The 19,348-nt window shown below is 37.9% G+C and overlaps 2 protein-coding genes across 4 annotated transcripts in view; one reads left to right on the forward strand and one right to left on the reverse strand.

The window, feature by feature from the left end:
- eif3hb (eukaryotic translation initiation factor 3, subunit H, b) overlaps positions 1-9,852 on the reverse strand; it is a 104,816-nt gene extending 94,964 nt beyond the window's left edge. Inside the window, exon 1 of one of the 2 annotated variants that reach the window (XR_012394656.1) lies at positions 9,729-9,849. Coding sequence is in view for 1 of the 2 variants with exons in the window: in NM_001035264.2 (NP_001030341.1) it covers positions 9,729-9,803 (75 nt within the window). In the remaining variant the exon portion in view is untranslated. 2 annotated transcript variants of the gene reach the window in all.
- A 1,876-nt stretch (positions 9,853-11,728) lies between these two features.
- On the forward strand, positions 11,729-17,391 carry utp23 (UTP23 small subunit processome component). Of its 2 annotated transcripts, none has more exons than XM_068215127.1 (3): positions 11,729-12,057; positions 15,284-15,458; positions 16,884-17,391. In XM_068215127.1, exons 1-3 carry the CDS (start codon positions 11,870-11,872, stop codon positions 17,292-17,294), a joined length of 774 nt encoding a protein of 257 aa, XP_068071228.1. In that variant the 5' UTR covers positions 11,729-11,869; the 3' UTR covers positions 17,295-17,391.
- The last annotated feature ends 1,957 nt before the right edge of the window (positions 17,392-19,348 follow it).

Here is a 19,348-nt window from a genome sequence, read left to right on the forward strand (position 1 = left end):
CTGTTAAGAGCCCTCAAGCAGATGTTCACATTGTGTAGACTTGACATCATGTCCACGATTACAGCGTACGAGTGGCCCTCGTTAAAATATTAAACACATTGATGTAGTATGTCTGGTGTTTCCGTCTGGTCCGTGTCGTTTATAAACTCCAAACACCGACCACACGTAAAGCAAAAACGCGTTAAGCTGCTCATGTGTTTGCCACAAAACGGGCAAAACAACCCTCAACCGAGACCCTGTACGGTCACCATAAACAATAGCCCCTTTCACACAGTGATACATATCCGGAAAATTTCCGGAACGACTTTACCGGTAGATTCGGATGTTACGGAATTTTTCCAGTAAAGAGCATTCACACATCCATTCCAAAATACCGGTAAATTCTGACATCATTAACCAGAAATTACCTCTAAACGGCTGCGCTTGTATTTGTAAACATTTTACTACATTACAAACTCTGGATGGATCAGTGTTGTGAAAACTTCGATGAAAACATATAGAGAAACACTTTCGCATGTGGAGATGTTCATGTTGTTTGTGTGTGTGTGTGTGTGTGTGTGTGTGTGTGTGTGTGTGTGTGTGTGTGTGTGTGTGTGTGTGTGTGTGTGTGTGTGTGTGCGTGCTGGCTCAACAGCTGATTCATGGGCACATGCGACGCAGAGCTTAAAGGTAAACAAACAAAGGCTTATTATAAGCATATTATCGATAATTATTTACACAGTTGGCATTAAGAAGAAACATATTACCGTTATCTGACTAACATTTAGCAGCTAAATGTGTCTGGAAAAATATTCAAAAGCTTTTATTTTCATTAACCGCGCGGACGTGAATGCGTCTAACTGTTCTTATTGGCTAAAGTAGACGTCACACATCAGCACGTTCTTTAGAACAAATTTACCGGTATTTTCAAAAAGGGCCTGTTCACACATACACACCTTTCCGGAAAATTGCCGGTAATTTTTCGGGAAGGTCTCTATGTGTGAAAGGGGCAAAAAAAACATTAGAAATCAGAACCCTATTAGGTATCGATACTTTCACGCCCTTCACAAAAACCACAGAATGTTTCCTGAAATTAATCAAAGTGGAAACAGCCAGAGTAGAAAACAGCGAGTTCACACAGCAATGAATACATCCGGATGTGTCAAGTCTGAACAAAGCCCTCGCTCCCAGTCTTAGCGGGACAAGGTGACCGGAGGAGCTACAGAGCAAACGGCGTGCATTCACAGGTGTAGAGGAGACTGATGTCTAACAGAAGCTGAAGCCACCAGGGACGAGGAGTGAAAATGAGGAAGGCATTGAGTTTCAGTCCCTGCAGAGCATCTGTCCGGCACGCTGACGCTCACACACCGCAAACAGCAGACAGGAGCTTCAGAAATCAACTCCACTGGACCAACGACCTCAAACATCCACTCGGAGTCAAAACTAAAGGCTCGAACATCACACCAAGCTTAATACCTATAAATATAATAACAATAAATATGTTTGCGTCCATCCACACTGATGAATAATAAATAATGTTCATTTTTTATTAGCTTTATCAAGCTATTATTTGTTGCTCTTACAACTGGATCGATGACAAGACTTTTGTCAGGTAGTGTACTGCTATATTGTGTTGCCTAAACCAGGGGTTTTCAAACTATGGGTCGCACATTGAACAAAGGTGGGTCGCGGAACGTCACATAGCTGCAGCTATATTTAGATTCCGGTGAATCAAAACCAGTACGATTGACGGCAATAACTCAAAAACCTCTTACCCTAAAAAGATCTAAAGTGTGTTTCCTACAAAAAGACAAAGCTGGTTATGTTTCACAGCTGTCTTCTTCTTTTTTTGCTCGACATTACGAGCACTGCTCCGTTTGAGCTCTCGCAATCTGCCTTTAGCCGGCAGAGCTCGCGCAGAGCGGAGCTCTCAGTAAGGGACCGTCGGAAAAGTGCTTATTTTATTTTTTCATTTTTTTTCGGGGTTTTTTTTTTTTTTGGCTCTGTCCTGCGTGTTTTATTTTAAACACAACTAATTTTCTCTTAAATGAGCACAAACAGTTACTAAAGTAGTCGAATGCTTCATTATAGATCTGTGCATTCTCACATTAACACCTCTGTTATCAAACAAAACACAATGAGAGATTAATTTGCTGCTCTTCACTAAATAACTATAGTAACTTTAATCAATATGCAAATACAATCAAAAGTGAAATAGATTTTATAGCTTTATTTAATTTCTGGATAGGCCATTGATTTTAATAGGCTAAACCTTTTATTTTATTGTCAATATTTTCTAATGTTTGTTATGTCTCTATCATTTGAAGCTATTTGTTGTTCCATATTTTTTACATCCCAACGTTGACAGATTGCTAATCAATAAATAGCTATAGTGCTGTCTGTTAGTTTTAACGTCAGCTAATGTTATGGAAGGGCATAGATGTTATGGGAAACAGTAATAGTAATGTAACTACCCTCATCATTCCTTCCTCAAGCAAATGTGTAAATATTAGATCTATTCAGCATTAATGTTAATTGCATTGGCATATTTATCTGATGTTTTCCCAGCTTGTAGTAGCCGATCAAAAAGCGATTTAGTTTCTTATGACTACAATAGCAGTGGAATTTACTGCGATGTAACGGGGCTTGATCATAATCCAGGGGCTTGATCAAAGGTTGTTCATATTCTCTCCTGAAAAAAGAAGAGTATCTTCATCAACAAAAAAATGATCACAGTTACAGCCAGCATCCCACAAAAAGCACTTCGAGCCTCATTTTGTGCATATCAAATCACAAAATTCAAAAAGCCGCACACCATATATTTTTGACTGCTTTAAATGGATACATGTTTTTACCCATTTTTCCATATTAAAATATTATGGTGGGTCTTGAGATTGAATTACTTGCCTAGGTGGGTCCCGGAATAAAAAAGTTTGGGAATCCCTGTCCTAAACGGAATATAAACATGACACAAATTATGTTATTTAATGCAAAAAAAAACTACATTTATTTCTAAATTCTGAAGAAATGTTGTCATTAATTTTATGTGTTCATGCGCAAATCTTAAAGAGAAACTACAGAACGTCCGAATGGATTTTTTTTCCATAAAGTTGTATGTCTCCTGGGTCAAAACAGACCTAAATGCAGCATTTAGGGCTAAGTCTTTTAGATACCACAGGAAAATAAATAAATAAATAAATCTCTCAGCAACCCTATTTACAGGATGAAGTAAAAGCTTGCAGCAGAAGTGGTTTTGGTCTCCTGTTGACACTTTGACCTTCGCCAGAACGAGGCCCGGCGGCCAATCAGGAGCAACACTGAAGGACAAATAGGAAACTCAGCTTCACTTTTCTTCCTGTTGCCAGTCAGAGTCTTATTGTCAATCTCTCACTCTCGCTGTACAAGTGCTGGAGTTTATGGCGAATCGGGCTCTTCTCAGACTGTTAATCTGCACTTCAGAGAAGCTGTCGGCTCTCAGAGGGCCCTCGAGGGCCGTATATAAGCTTCACTAGTCTCACATTCACTCTGAAACATGATAAAGGGTGTGATGTCTTTTAAAGACAGCTAAAAATGTGTCATAGGGAGGAAAAGTGGAGCTGATTGTGCCAATTTTATCCTCAATTTAAATGATGGGAAGCAAAAATACTGTCAATACTGAATCAGTGAATCACTAACTGAAGACTTGTCTGAGAGGATCACTTGAATCAGTGAATCACTAACTGGAGACTCGCTCAGAGCAGATCATCTGAATCAGTGAATCATAACTGAATACACACTCTAAGCAGATCATTCTGAATCAGTGAATCATAACTGACGACTCGCTCTAAGCAGATCATTCTGAATCAGTGAATCATAACTGACGACTCACTCTAAGCAGATCATCTGATTCAGTGAATCATAACTGACGACTCGCTCTAAGCAGATCATTCTCAATCAGTGAATCATAATCTGAAGACTCGCTCTGATCAGATCATCTGAATCAGTGAATCATAACTGAAGACTCGCCCTGAGCAGATCATCTGAATCAGTGAATCATAACTGAAGACTCGCTCTAAGCAGATCATTCTCAATCAGTGAATCATAACTGACGACTCACTCTAAGCAGATCATTCTGAATCAGTGAATCATAATCTGAAGACTCGCTCTGATCAGATTATCTGAATCAGTGAATCATAACTGAAGACTCACTCCAAGTAGATCAATCTGAATCACTGAATCATAACTGAAGACTGGCTCTGAGTAGATCATTCTGAATCAGTGAATCATAACTGAAGACTCACTCCAAGTAGATCATTCTGAATCAGTGAATCATAACTGACGACTCACTCTAAGCAGATCATCTGAATCAGTGAATCATAACTGAAGGTACACTCTAAGCATATGATTCTGAATCAGTGAATCATAACTGAAGACTCGCCCTAAGCAGATCATCTGAATCAGTGAATCATAACTGAAGACTCGCTCTAAGCAGATCATCTGAATTAGTGAATCATAACTGACGACTGGCTCTAAGCAGATCATTCTGAATCAGTGAATCATAACTGAAGACTCGCTCTGATCAGATCATCTGAATCAGTGAATCATGACTGAAGACTCACTCCAAGTAGATCATTCTGAATCAGTGAATCATAACTGAGGACTTGCTCTGAGCAGATCATCTGAATCAGTGAATCATAACTGAAGACTCACTCTAAGTAGATCATTCTGAATCAGTGAATCATAATCTGAAGACTCACTTTAAGTAGAATCAGTGAATCATCTTATCTGAATCATAAGTATTGTAATATTTATTAGGTACACTGGAGTAAAAAACAGAGTACTGAATTTTCAATCTTTACACTAGAGTCAAGTAACAATCAATTCCCAGAGTTATTTTTAACCCAATACAGTGTAAAATATGACTCAATTATAGTGTAAATATCTTAAGAGTAACTTTAACTATGAAAATATTGAGACATTATGTTCACTCATTCAGGGTTGATTTGACACTGTTAAGAGTTGAAATAACACTGCTAATTTTGCAGTTATGATATCATTAATACCACATGCAGCGTTATCAAATCATGTCCTGGTGCCACCGTCTGAAGAACTTAGTGGCACCGGTGCAACTTTTAATGCCTGAAGCCCTGCATATATACGTTATATACATAAATTTACGTTCTGATATAAATATATAGAGCGCAGAATCTATTGAGATGAAAGTGAATATTCCAGAGGGCTGTCTGCTTGTAGGCTCTGATGTCTGGATATAAGTCTCAGTCGTCAGCGTGTTCAGAAGAGACTGACAGTGAGCGTCACTGCTGGAGATGTGAAGCAGTGCTGATGTGCATGAAGAAGAGCACAGATGCAGTTCAGTGAATGTGTGGAGCGCTGCTGCCCCCTGCTGACCGATGACACATTGACCTCTCTGAGTTATCTGATCATGCAGAAAGAGAACCAAGGCTTGACAATAGCAGAGACTCTAAAATTGGAAGAAGAAATTACTATTTTTAAGCATTTTCAATTGTATTTTTCTTCTGGAGAAAGGAAAAGTTTTCTTTTAGTTTTGGCTGGAGTAAATAAAAGTATTTTTTTTAATGAAACTGCTTAGGTCTATATTATTAGCCCTCTTTTGGCTACAGAAGAGATCCGTGTTGTCCAATGACTTGCCTATAGTTAAGCCTTTAAATTGTACTTTAAGCAATACTTATAATAATGCTTAACTATTGGGTTGCACGTTGGCTCAGTGGCTAGCACTGTGCCCTAACAGCAAGAAGGTCCCGGCTGGGCCAGTTGGCATTTCTGTGTAGAGTTTGCAAGTTCTCCCCATGTTGGCATGCGTTTCCTCTGGGTGCTCCGGTTTCCCCCACAGTCCAAACACATGCGCTATAGGGGAATTGATGAACTGAATTGGCCGTAGTGTGTGAATGTGTGTATGAACGCCTCGTAAAACATATGCTGGAATAGTTGGGGGTTCATTCCGCTGTGGTGACCCCTGATGAATAAAGGAGTATAAATTTATTGTCATTTAATCAATCAATCAATTTATAAATGTAGTTTGATGTTGACAAAATTTATTTTAATTAAATTAAATGAACAAACAAGCAAATAAATAAGGGGATCTCTGATCTTTGACCCATTATACAAAAGTGAAGAACTCCAGAGGAAATCAAAAAGCGAGGATGATTTTCCTGTTTCTCACGCACAGTCAGGCCTGATTTCACACCATTTAAAAAACGCTTAACTTTTGCCTGAAAGGTCAAAAATAAAGAGTCTGATATGACGGAGAGAGAAAGAGACACAGATACATATTCCTGGAAGGGATTTTGCGGAGCTCTGGGCTTAATCTGCTTTACCCACCCTGAAGCAGTCGCTCTAATCCACCTGCTTTATACGTTGAGCTTATTTGTATTCATCTAAAAACTCTGTGAGCAGCAGGTCTGCAGAATAGAGCGGGGCAACAATGGCTGATGCTCAGGTGGCTGAAGCCAAAGAGAAAAATACAGCAGATGACGGATATCAGACTCCTCTGCACATGCTCTAGGCACTGAGATTCTGACGGTATGATAACCCTGAATAAAAATGCACGGTATCACAGTATTGTAATTACTACTCTCTAAAATATGTTGCTTTTAAATGTCTGGGTTAAATAAAAACAACAACATTTACCCCCACTGAACACAATATATTTTACTTTAGGAAACTAAGTTAGGGTGCTTTCACACCTGTGAATCGATTCAGTTGTTTTGAAACCGAGATTACAATTGTTACATTGTTGCTCTTTGCTCTTGGTGCGGTTCGCTTTCACACTGCAAAGTTTCTAATCGGACCAAAAGAGCCAAAACAAGTCACGTGTGAGTAAACTCTCCTCACATTGGTCAGAGTGTCAGGGTTTATTTTGCGGAGTCCCGCTCAGCTGTCAGGAGAGGTGGTGGTTTGGTGGTGTATAAAGGTTCGTGCGACATGTCAGAAGAGTTAGGAGAGATGCGGTGGGGAGGGGTGAGAAGGGTGCCCGACATAGCCTATTTGAGGACCGGGAGGGAGACACAAGATTGCCAGGAGATTATCATTCGTTTGCGGGCATCCGGAGACTCGCAAAACTTTCCGCCCTACTCATAATTCTCTCTTTATGTAACCGTATGCCTATTACATATCCATAAAACACTGTGATATAACCGCGCTCGGATCAGATCGATTTCTCACTGCAATCGATACGCTCCAGAGTTTGTTTCAATCGAGCCGAGACCAACTCACTCAAGCGATCTCGGAGCGATTGATTAGGCTCTGTCTCTGGATCTGAGAGCAATTAGTGGTTTCACATATCCCAAACGAACCGCGCTAACTGGGCAAACGAGACAGATTGCGAAACAAAAGTTTAGGTGTGAAAGCACCCTTAAGCCTGATTTATACTTCTGCGTCAGGTGACCGGCGTAACTCACGGCGCATGCAACTGTGCATTTATACTTCTGCGCGCTGTCTCTGTCGGTCTGCATAAACACTTCCGAAACGCTAGTTGGCAGTGAGGTGTAAATGTTCCTCTGTGTCGAGTTTCTTCTTTGCTGTTTTGCTTTTCCTGAACACCGGGATGTACAAGTGGCTCAAACTCGCTCATTTTGAGGCAGGAACTGGCGGACGTGCAACAACTTTAACTATGAGGTAAACACAAAACAAAACTTTCCATCCGGAGCTCCTTCACGGGACTCCACACTTGTAAACAATCGCTCGCGACATTCGCGCGGCTCTCAGTCCCGCCCAGACTCGTCAGCGCTACCAAGCCGACCAATCACAGAGCTTACGCTTGCGACGTGTAGTTACATTTTTTTTACGGCCTAAGGGCCTACTCACACTATGCCATCCGTACCGTGCACAGGCCTGTTTCCCGGATCGTTTGAGAAGTGTGAGTGCGCTGAATCGCGCTCAAGCACGGTTCACTTGGCCGGCCCTGGCCCGGTTGGAAGAGGTGTGCCTGAGCGCGGATCACTTGGGCGAAACCGAAAGCGAGACGTGACTTTTAAGGCACTGTTTGATATGGATTTATTAATCATTCTTACTGTTCAGTGATCGCAAACTGCCGTAGTTAATTAAAGACGCAAACTCCTCACAGCACGCCAGCTGCGCGCCTTCAGCAGACCTCCTCATTCCTGCAGCACGAGAGCTTTATGATTGTTTATGAGCGCCAAAAGTGGCGGATCTGTCCGGTGAAATATCTGACTGCCTGTCCCCGCATCCATAAGGACTGTTTGGCGAAATATTTGACGGCATATCAAACGACTGAAACGATATAACTAGAGAAATCTCCACTGTGCTACTGGGTGAGAGCGTATGGCAAGCCGTTTTAGCATTTAAACCTTGTTCTGACTATCCATAAATATATTTAGAGATATCTCTAATTATATTTTGACTAGTCATAATTATAATTCGACTAGTCAGATTGACAATTAGAGATATCTGTAATTACAATTGTACTAGTACGAATCAGATTGGAGATATCTGCAAATATATTATGACTAGTCATATTCCTCCACTGACTTCCATTGAAAAATATTTGCAGATATCTCTAAATGAGTTTTGACTCGTAAAAAAAACAATTCAAGATATCTACAACTGTAATTAAACTATTATTAAATTAATTAGAGATATCTTTAAATATATTTGTAAATATCTCTAAATATGATGAATTAAAGATATCTCCAAATGTATTATGACTAGTAACAACTCAGTTGGAGATATCTCTAATTACAATTGTGACTAGTCAAAACTCATTTAGAGATATCTGCAAATATTTTTCAATGGAAGTCAATGGAGGAATATGACTAGTCATAATATATTTGCAGATATCTCCAATCTGATTTCGTACTAGTACAATTGCAATTGCAGAAATCTCTAATTGTCATTCTGACTAGTGGAATTATAATTATGACTAGTCAAAATATAATTAGAGATATCTCTAAATATATTTATGGAGTCAGAACAAAGATTTAAATGCTAAAAAGGCTTGCCATAGAGAGCGCTTCTCACTGAAGAGAGCAAGAGCAGCAGCGATGACGTAAGCGTGCCGAGGCCCGATATGGTGTGAGCGCGGGCCGTCGGGGGAGACGGGAGGGGGGACAAGCGTGCTTTGGCCCGGTTCGAGGCAACTGTACCTAGTGTGAGTACGGCCTAAGAGACTTATTTTACCGCTTGTAAAGGGGGTTTAATGGATCACCTTTAAAGCTAAATAATAACATTAAAACCAGTTAAATAGTAAAATCATATGCAGTAAACAATAACAGCATCTGTTTTGTTTATTTTACATTTTCGTTTATGAAGCTGTCAAACTGGAATTCAACAGCTCTGGTCACGTGACTGTGTAACTACAGCCAATAGAAAGTACGACAGCCTGTCCTTTCATGTAAAACGCTATAGAAAATACACCTGTTGTGACCATCAGAATTAAAATATCAATTAATTAAAACAAACTTTCCATGGGACAACAACCTAAAAGCTAAACCTGTAAAATATATTTAAAAATATGATCGTTTCCATAGTCGTTTCTGAATTAAATAGGCTAATTTTTTATTTTTAACAATTGCACTTGTGTTAGTTGCAAACTGTGAACTTTCAGATTGTTGTATTATTATATATTATTGTTTTTTCAGTTTGTTATATTATCATGCGTCATTCTAATCTGCTGGTGAACTAAACAGATGATTCAGTTCAGAATCACACAAACACGCGAGTCTTTTACTGTGAAATAATCTGCTACGATTGAGTTGTATCTGTGCGCTTACCAGTCCCTCGATTTGGATCTGTTTGACAGGTGTATCCAGTGTTTTTCCATTCGGGGTTTCTTTACGGGATGCCATTATTATTATTATCTTGATGAGCGCCGGGGATTCAAGAATCGAGAAGACCGTTAAACGAGCGGCTTCCGGCGAGCCGTTTGCGTCGAGTGAATCATTCATTAGAGTCGAATCTTTTTAATGATCGAACTGTTTCTAAAACAACCAACCACAACCAACCACAACCAACAAGAACAGTGTCTTTTTTTATAAACTTTTATTAAGAAAAGAAGAAATGTACAACATTAATCAGGAAGTAATCTGTAGAATATTAGAATACAAGAATATACGAATACAAAGTGATAAGAACAATAAATAAAAAAGAAAAAAAGAATAGAAAAAAAGAAAAAAAGGAGAACAAAATGAAGAAAGGGGAAGTACAAAATTAAATTAAATAAAGAAATACAGAAAGCATTAATTACTAACATACTGGAAGCATGATATTTTCATAAGTTTCTATTAATTTGCAGAATGTTTTGTTGTTAGACAGTCGTATAGCTTTAAGTAAAGAATCAAATTCAATTAAAAAATGGGCAAATGAGGGAGAGGTTTTAAGAAATTTTCGTTTGTGGATAAAGAGTTTTGCATATAATATAGAAAAAAGTGTATATATATATATATATATATATATATATATATATATATATATATATATATATATATATATATATATATATATATATATATATTCTTCGGTTTTATTCTTGGGACTACAATAATAACAAATAATATCTTTCAGTTTAAAGATTTGTTTTGTTGATTGGATTTATTCAAATAATTATATAGATCTGACCAAAACTTTTGTGAGATTTTACATGTAAAAAAACATGTGAGTCAAAGTTTCCTCATTTTCCTGACAAAAGGAACTAGTATCTGCAATATCAGTAAATTTTGAGATAACTGCATTGACCGGGTTTATTTTGTGTAGAATTTTAAAATGGGTTTCCTTTGCTTAGTTTGGGATTACATATTTATATGGGAGAAGCCATGTTCTTTTGCAATCAATATCTTCTATTAATGCTGAACAATATGATTTCCCTCTTGGAGCAATTTTTATTTTTATTTATTTATTTTGTGGGAGAACAGTGTCATACTTTATTATATAACAAAAATATGTCACATGTCTTCACAAGAAGGAGTAAAAAGTTACAAATTATTCAAAATTAATTATAAAAATGTAATTATACAAAAATAATGAAAAAGATGGTATGCAAGCATAAATTTAACAGTTTTACAATTTGTTTATGTACTTTTAATAGAGTAAATGTACACGTATATAAACACTGTCATATTTTTATGTGTTTTTTTTTTTCATTGCTTCACTATTTATAGACGTAAACATCACATTTAAACCCATTTAAGAGAGGTTTATTTTTTGTAAACTTGCATCTGTGGAATTTACATTATAATAACTTATGTTTACACTATAAATTACACTATAACAGACTTATGAAAACATGCCAAACGTGTCACAAAGTGCTTAAAATAGAAGAAAGCATATAAACAAACAAGTTAAAGATCCAAGTACAGAGACACCAATGTACAAGCAGCTCACTATACTGTTAATTAGAAGCTTGGGTTTTAAATTAATTAATATTTACTTGTTTAACGTAAAAAGGGGTCAATATTACACCTAAATAAATGAGACTGACTCTGAAGTGGAACGAAATTAACACTTCAAAAGAATCGATTCGTGGAAATGAATCACCAGAACGTCCAGCTACAACAACAGTTCAGAGAAACAGGAACTGTGTTAACAGTTCCCAAAATTAGTTAACATAGTACCTAAAGATTTTTATTAAACAATTATTAACTAAACACGAATATTACTTGTAGTCATAATACACTGAGTGCTGTTTTTCTTAATTAGGATAAACTGGGTCTTTGTTTTACACCCGATGTGTTGGTTTCCACACGGTACGTATTTGCCGTGACCACACTCTTCCCATGCGTATGGCGTAAGATTCGGCTGATTTGTTGACATGTTTTCATAAGTATCGATCTCCACGTGTGCGGATTTACTGATATTATTCTACTTTACAAGATACTCAGTTAATTTAAACGATCTGCGCTTTGTGTAGTAGTTCAGCATGAAGATAAAACGGCAGAAACACGCGAAGAAGACCATCAGTTTCTATAAGTATAACTTCTCCTTTAGGGAACCTTTCCAGATATTAATCGACGGCACGTTTTGTCAGGCGGCGTTAAAGAATAAGATTCAAATCAAAGAGCAGCTGCCGAAATACCTGATGGGGGAGATCCAGCTCTGCACCACAAAGTAAGTTAAATTGTTATATTGAGGTAAAGTTGGTTTTATATTCGCACATTCGTTCATTGTAACGACGCCTATAATGTTTACACGCTATATTGATTGAGGTAAAGTTGGTTTTATATTCGGACATTCGTTCATTGTAAAGACGCCTATAATGTTTACACGCTATATTGATTGAGGTAAAGTTGGTTTTATATTCGGACATTCGTTCAGTGACAACTTGTGACACGCTTACTATTGTGTTTACTGTAGTACTTTGAATATTCTGACTTAAATCAACTCAAGTATAACTTCAAAACAACATTAGCACTACTTAATTGACTGTAAACTTTTCCCAGAGATGGGTTGCGGCTGTAAGGGCATCCGCTGCCTGAAGGATAAGTTGGCGGTTCATCCCTTGCCTTTATTAAGGAGAAAGTCTGAAAGTGCCATTTTTTTAATTATATTTTCGTAATAATCATATATTAAAGACATTTAATCAGTGAATATCGATTTTATTTTAAAATCTTACTGTTTTGACTCTTATGACAGTATTTATTACATACAATATTAAGGAAAATTCACACAAACCACATATAAAAGTTAATGCAATATACACACACTGCAAAAACATTGTTTTCTTAGATTTAATTTATTGTAATTTAATGTAATTTTCTAGACAAGCAAAACTTTAGTCTTTTTTTTCAGAAATATTAAGTGATTTTTTTTCTCTCCTTAAAACAAGCTAAATAATATGTCTGAAAAAAAAACTGATTATTTTCCTTGTTTTACGGGACAAACCCACTGAATTTTGGCATATTATTTATTAAAACAAGACAAAATGGTTCTTGAATTAAGATTCTTTAGATTAGGGGTGTCCAAACTTGGTCCTGGAGGGCCGGTGTCCTGCAGAGTTTAGTTCCAACCCCAATCAGACACACCTGAGCTAGCTAATCAAGCTCTTACTACGCTTTCTAGAAACATCTTTGCAGGTGTGTTGAGGCTAAAATCTGCAGGACACCGGCCCTCCAGAACCGAGTTTGGACACTCCTGCAGATATTTGGACTAAAAACAAGACAAAAACTCTGAGTGGGAAAGCATTTAATGCATTGCATATGTGTTTGTTGGACTTTTTCTCTAATATTGATGATAGAGTTAATGTAAAACACACCACTGTATAAAATTAATTTAAAAAATCATATGAGTACAAGAATTATTAGAGTTAACTCCATTGGATTCAGTGGATTTCAGTGATTTTCTTTTAATTATAGCCCATGATTGGTCAAAAACACTCCAGATTTATGAGACTTTCAAATGAATTGCCAACAAAATGTCAAAATAACACATAAATATTACTGAGAAAAGTTTCTGAAGAAAAATGGTTCATTTATATGCATGAACATTTACTTTCAAATGAGAAAAATATGGTGGCGCAGTAGGTAGTGCTGTCGCCTCAAAGCAAGAAGGTCGCTGGTTCGAGCCTCGGCTGGGTCAGTTGGCGTTTCTGTGTGGAGTTTGCATGTTCTCCCTGCATTCGGTTTCCTCCGGGTGCTCCCACAGTCCAAACACACGCAGTTAGGGGATATGGCCAGGCTAAATTGTCTGTAATGTATGAGTGTAAATGAATCTGTATGGATGTTTCCCAGGGATGGGTTGCGGCTGGAAGGGCATCTGTTGTGTAAAACATGTGCTGGATGAGTTGGCGGTTCATTCCACGGTGGCGACCCCAGACTAATAAAGGGACTAAGCTGAAAAGAAAATGAATGAATAAGAAAAATATATTTCATTCATGTTCAAGTTCATTCACATGAAATTATAAACTATGAAGACATGTTTGATTATCAATAATATTCAGTTAAATGTGTGTGAAAGATGGAGGAAAATTCAACACATATTTTACAAAACTAACATTACGTCATAGATCATTTTTCAAGTACATTTGACAAGCATACATGCTGAAATGACCAGGGGCCTCATGTACAAAGACTTGCATGGAAATCATGCTAAAACATTGCGTACGCACAAAGCTGTAAATGTGCGTACGCAGAAAAAAAATCAGATGTATGAAACACTGCGTACGCCGAATCTCACGCATATTCTTTTGTACATCCGAATGAACGTGAAACTGAGTGCAACATGCACGAGCACAAAACCCCTCCCTGCCTCCTCCCCCGTATGAATATGCTAATGACTCTACTTTGGCAAAACCCAACGAAAAAGCAACGGCAAAAGCAAGCAAGAAGAGAAACTTTGAACAGAATGTGAACTGGAGGTGCTGCTTTCAGAGGTAGACCGGAGAAAAGCGGTGTTATTTGCAAGTTTGTTCTCCGGAATTAACAACAAAAGAGATAATAGAGTGGGAGAGTTTAGCTGACGCGGTTAACACAGTTGGGTCTGAACATCGCACCGAGTGAATTAAAAAAGAAATAGTGTGATTTATAGGTGTAAAATGTTGCGTTGCCCTTAACAGTCTCAGTGGCGCAGCTCGTAAGACGAATGTCAACATGTTTTGACACGTTCGAGCATGAACTCGGTTCGAATCCAGCGTCTTATTAACTCTTTCTTCGTTTTCCCCCCGCTACATATCAGATTTTGCCAACTATTTATCACGAGAAAGACAAGTAGGAATCATTAAGTCTGTGCATCATATTTTATTTGCACATCTATTGAATGGAAATGTTTCTGATTCACGTATGCAAATTCATCTTCAGATAGTGTCTTTATAGCAATGTGCGTGCAGTAGATAGCTCAGATTACATTGGGAAAACAGGCGACCGCTGCAAATTGCGCTTTAATGTTTGCCTGGTCAACTGTATGGTATGGAAACCTTATATACCTGCTGAACCCGTCTCATACAGCTGCCATTGCAAGACTCAACGACACTTTGTAGAGAGGAATTTAACACAACTGCCTCTAGGAGTCGCCAATGGAAATAAAACAGACACGCACAAGTAATGTGCGTACGCCAGCCATGAAGTTGGTGTGGAGCTGCGCACATTCCCACGTTCAGTTCATCGTTAGTAAATCCAAATGTGAGCGATTCTGAGCGTGAAACCTGGCGTACGCAAAGTTTTTGTGTGTACGCAGCGTTGATACATGAGGCCCCTGAATATTTTATTTGAATTAAAATGAAGGGTTTCAAAAGATGCATACAGTTTGTTGTGCATCCTTTTCAGGACTAAATGCACTTAATGGCTATTATAGTTAATATTACATATGAATAATATCTTATTTGCTGTGGTTTTCTTCGCAGCTGTGCACTGAAGGAACTGGAAAGCCTTGCGAAAGACCTCTATGGAGCAAAACTGATCTTACAGAGATTTCAGATTAGGAAATGCAAACACATGAAAGATCCGGTGCCTGCGTCAGAGTGTTTGCTATCAATGCTTGCAGAGACAAATCCACATCATTACTTCATTGCAACCCAGGTGAGGAGTCTGAAAGAAACTCTGTGTAATATGCATGTCGTATAATTATTCTGTAACGTAATCAAACCAATACTAACACTAGGCCTGTGCCATTACTATAATTTCATTCAACAAATCAAATAGTATACACATTGAAAGATTAAAAATAACACAAATTACACTCACCGGCCACTTTATTAGGCACACCTTGTAAGTGCTGGGTTTGACCCCTTTTGCCTTCAGAACTGCTTTAATCCTTCATGGCAGAGATTCAACAAGCTACTGGAAATATTCCTCTGAGATTTTGCTCCACCTTGACATGATAGCATCACACAGTTGCTGCAGATTTGTCGGCTGCACATCCATAATGCCAATCTCTCGTTCCACCACATCCCAAAGCTGCTCTATTGGGTTGAGCTCTGGTGACTGTGGAGGCCATTTGAGTACAGTGAACTCATTGTCATGTTCAAGAAACCAATCTGAGATGATTCAGGCTTTATGACATGGTGCGTTATCCTGCTGGAAGTAGCCATCAGAAGATGGAGACACTGTGCTCATAAAGGGATGGACATGGTCAGCAACAATACTCAGGTAGGCTGTGGCGTTGGCACAATGCTTAATTGGTACTAATGAGCCCAAAGTAGCCTCAGTTTCCTGTTCTTAGCTGACAGGAGCGGCACCCGGTGTGGTCTTCTGCTGCTGTAGCCCATCCGCCTCAAGGTTGGACGTGTTGTATGTTCAGAGATTCTCTTCTGCAGAGCTCGTTTGTAACGAGTGCTTATTTCAGTTACTGTTGCCTTTCTATCAGCTGGAACCAGTCTGGCCATTCTCCTCTGACCATCAACAAGGCATTTGCGCCCACAGAACTGCCGCTCACTGGATATTTTCTCTTTGTCGGACCATTCTCTGTAAACCCTAGAGATGGTTGTGCGTGAAAATTCTAGTAGATCAGCAGTTTCTGAAATGCTTAGACCGGCCCGTCTGGTCAAAGTCACTTAAATCCCCTTTCTCCTCCATTGTGATGCTCAGTTTGAACTGCAGCAGATTGTCTTGACCATGTCTACATGCCTAAATGCATTGAGTTGCTGTCATGTGATTGGCTGATTAGAATATTGTGTTAACGAGCAGTTGGACAGGTGTACCTAATAAAGTGGCCGCTGAGTGTATATATATACACACAGAGAAATACACACAAATTATATACAAATTGAAACATACAAAAATAACAAATTATAATAAAAATAATTCAAAGACCAGGAAAAATTAAAGTAGCATGTCTCTTCAGGTTTTCATTTCAGATAATAAAAAAATGCAATATTGTGATATTGACATTAATAGCTCTTTTTGCATTTGTGATCTGCTGCACCATTAATCATTACATTTCAATGATCAATATTCCACTGTATTGCACATCACTAATAAACTCGCATCAATCCTCATTTCCAGGATCAGCAGCTGACGACGGCGCTGAAAAAGATCCCCGGCGTTCCTCTGCTCTACATTATCCTCAACACCATGGTTTTGGACAAACCCTCTGAGCGAACGCTGAAACATGTGGAAGCGGTTCAGCTGGGAGAAATCGTGAATCCGGCTCAGCAGAAGAGCTTGCAGAGTCTGAAGGAGAAAGAGGGAATCAGCGGAGATGCAGAGAAGAGAGGAAGAAAACGCAAGAGGAAACAGAGCAATCCAAACCCGCTGAGCTGCCTGAAGAAGAAGAAGAAGAAGGCAACGCCTCAGCAGCCCAAAAACCCAGACGGAGAGAAGAAGAGGAAGAGAAGCAGACACAGAAAACACAAACCCGCTGGAGGAGAGCAGACAGAGGTCAGATCATTAACCTCAGGAGGACAGAGTGTTTGAGGATTGAAAAGACTGATGTTTTTCTTGAATTGGCTTATGCATATAAGCCAGCAAGCCACTTGTTTTGACTAATAAACAAGCGTTTCTTTATTACCAAGTCTGCTTTTTGTGGACATTTGTGAGTGGGTTTTGGCAGTAGGATAAAAGTGAGTAGTTGACTATTTAAAGTGAGTAAACCCATTGGTTTATCTTGAATTAAGTAAATGAACCATGTGCATATTTATAAAAAATTAAGCCAACTTAACAGTTCCAAATTACAATGAGTTCATTCACTTTTAAGGTAACTTACCTTACTATTACCTTATTATTAGTTGTTACTGTAATATCACGTTTACACATTAAACATTATGTAACTTAACATCAATTTTATATTGTAGCATTAATATTATATTAATTTTATTTATTAATATTAACACTCTTTTATAAGAAAAGTTATTATACAGTGTGCTTCAGCAGTTTTCTTGTCACCCACAAGGTGGCAGCGTGTCTCTTAGCTCACAGAAATTAAATTATTATTACATTCTGACAAATTCGCATGGAAAAAGCTTAAGAGGTATCATTTAAAATTTCTCACATGGGCTAAATGTTTTGTAGGAAATGGGACAAAAATTTGTTTAATTTTAATATTATTTTATTTATTTTTTGCTTTGTTGGTCAGAGAGAACGGGACGACTAGACTCTTCATGAATAAACATATCTCGGTCTCCTTCTGTCTCTGTGAATGTCTGTAACGTCACACTCTTTGTTAGTTTGATCGATTGGGTCTAAATATAGCCTCTCTATTTTTGTCCTGAATTGGGATGGATTGCTCATTTGTGCAGGTTGCTTGGGAAACACAGAGCGGACGAGACGACATGCAGCTTTATTTAGAAGAGTTTGAGGACCAGCTTTGACTAACGTCAGAAGGTTTAACAGCACATCTGATAATCTGCCTAAATAATATCTAATAATCTTGACAAAAAATATAGACAGCTCTCATTCTATTGCATTTGTCATCAGAAGCATACAAACAACTACCCAAACATATTTAAAATTGACAAAAATGTAGACAGTGCTCACTAGTGTATTTGTCATCAGTAAAGTACAAAAAAACTACGCTAACGTATAGTAAATGGGCAAAAATATAGACAGCGCCCTCTAGTGGACTTGTCATCAGAAACGTACAGAAAACTACTCTAACGTATTGTAAATTGACTAAAATATAGACAGCGCGCTCTAGTGGACTTGTCATCAGAAACGGACAGAAAACTACTCTAACGTATTTTAAATTGAAAAAATATAGACAGCGCCCTTTTAATAGATTTGTCATCAGAAACATTAAAAAAAATTTTACCCTAAGTAACGTATTTCAGATTTGCAAAAATGTATTTGCCGACCTCTAGTGTATTTGTCATCAGAAACACACACAAAAAGTACCCTAGGTAACGTATTGTAAATTGACAAAAATATAAACAGCGCCCTCTAGTGTATTTGTGATCAGGTACATACAAAAAAACTACCCTAAGTAACATTTTTTTTATTAGCTAAAAATGTAGCCACCGCCCTCTAGTGTATTTGTCATCAGAAATGTACAAAAAAGTACCCTAAGTAACGTATTGTAAATTTACAAAAATACAGACAGCACCCTCTAGTGGAGAAAATAACAAAAAACTACGCTAACATATTGTAAATTGAAAAAAATAAACAGCGCCCTCTAGTGGATTTGTCATAAGAAGAATGTTAAAAAAAACTCCCCTAAGTAACGTATTGTAAATTGTCAAAAATGTAGACAGTGCCCTCTAGTGGATTTTTCATCAGGAACGCAAAAAGAAAGTACCCTAAGTAGCGTATTGCAAATTGACAAAAATATAGATGGCGCTCTAATGGATTTGTGATCCAAAACATACCAAAAAAAAAGTACTGTAAGTAACATTGAAAATTGACAAAAATGTAGACAGCGCCCTCTAGTGGATTTGTCATCTGAAACGTACCAAAAAAACTACCATAAGTAACATTTTAAATTTAATAAATATGTAGACAGCGCCCTCTAGTGGATTTGCCGTCAGAAATGTACA

This window comes from Danio rerio, chromosome 19, assembly GCF_049306965.1.
Source record: "Danio rerio strain Tuebingen ecotype United States chromosome 19, GRCz12tu, whole genome shotgun sequence".
Taxonomy (NCBI): Eukaryota; Metazoa; Chordata; class Actinopteri; order Cypriniformes; family Danionidae; genus Danio; species Danio rerio.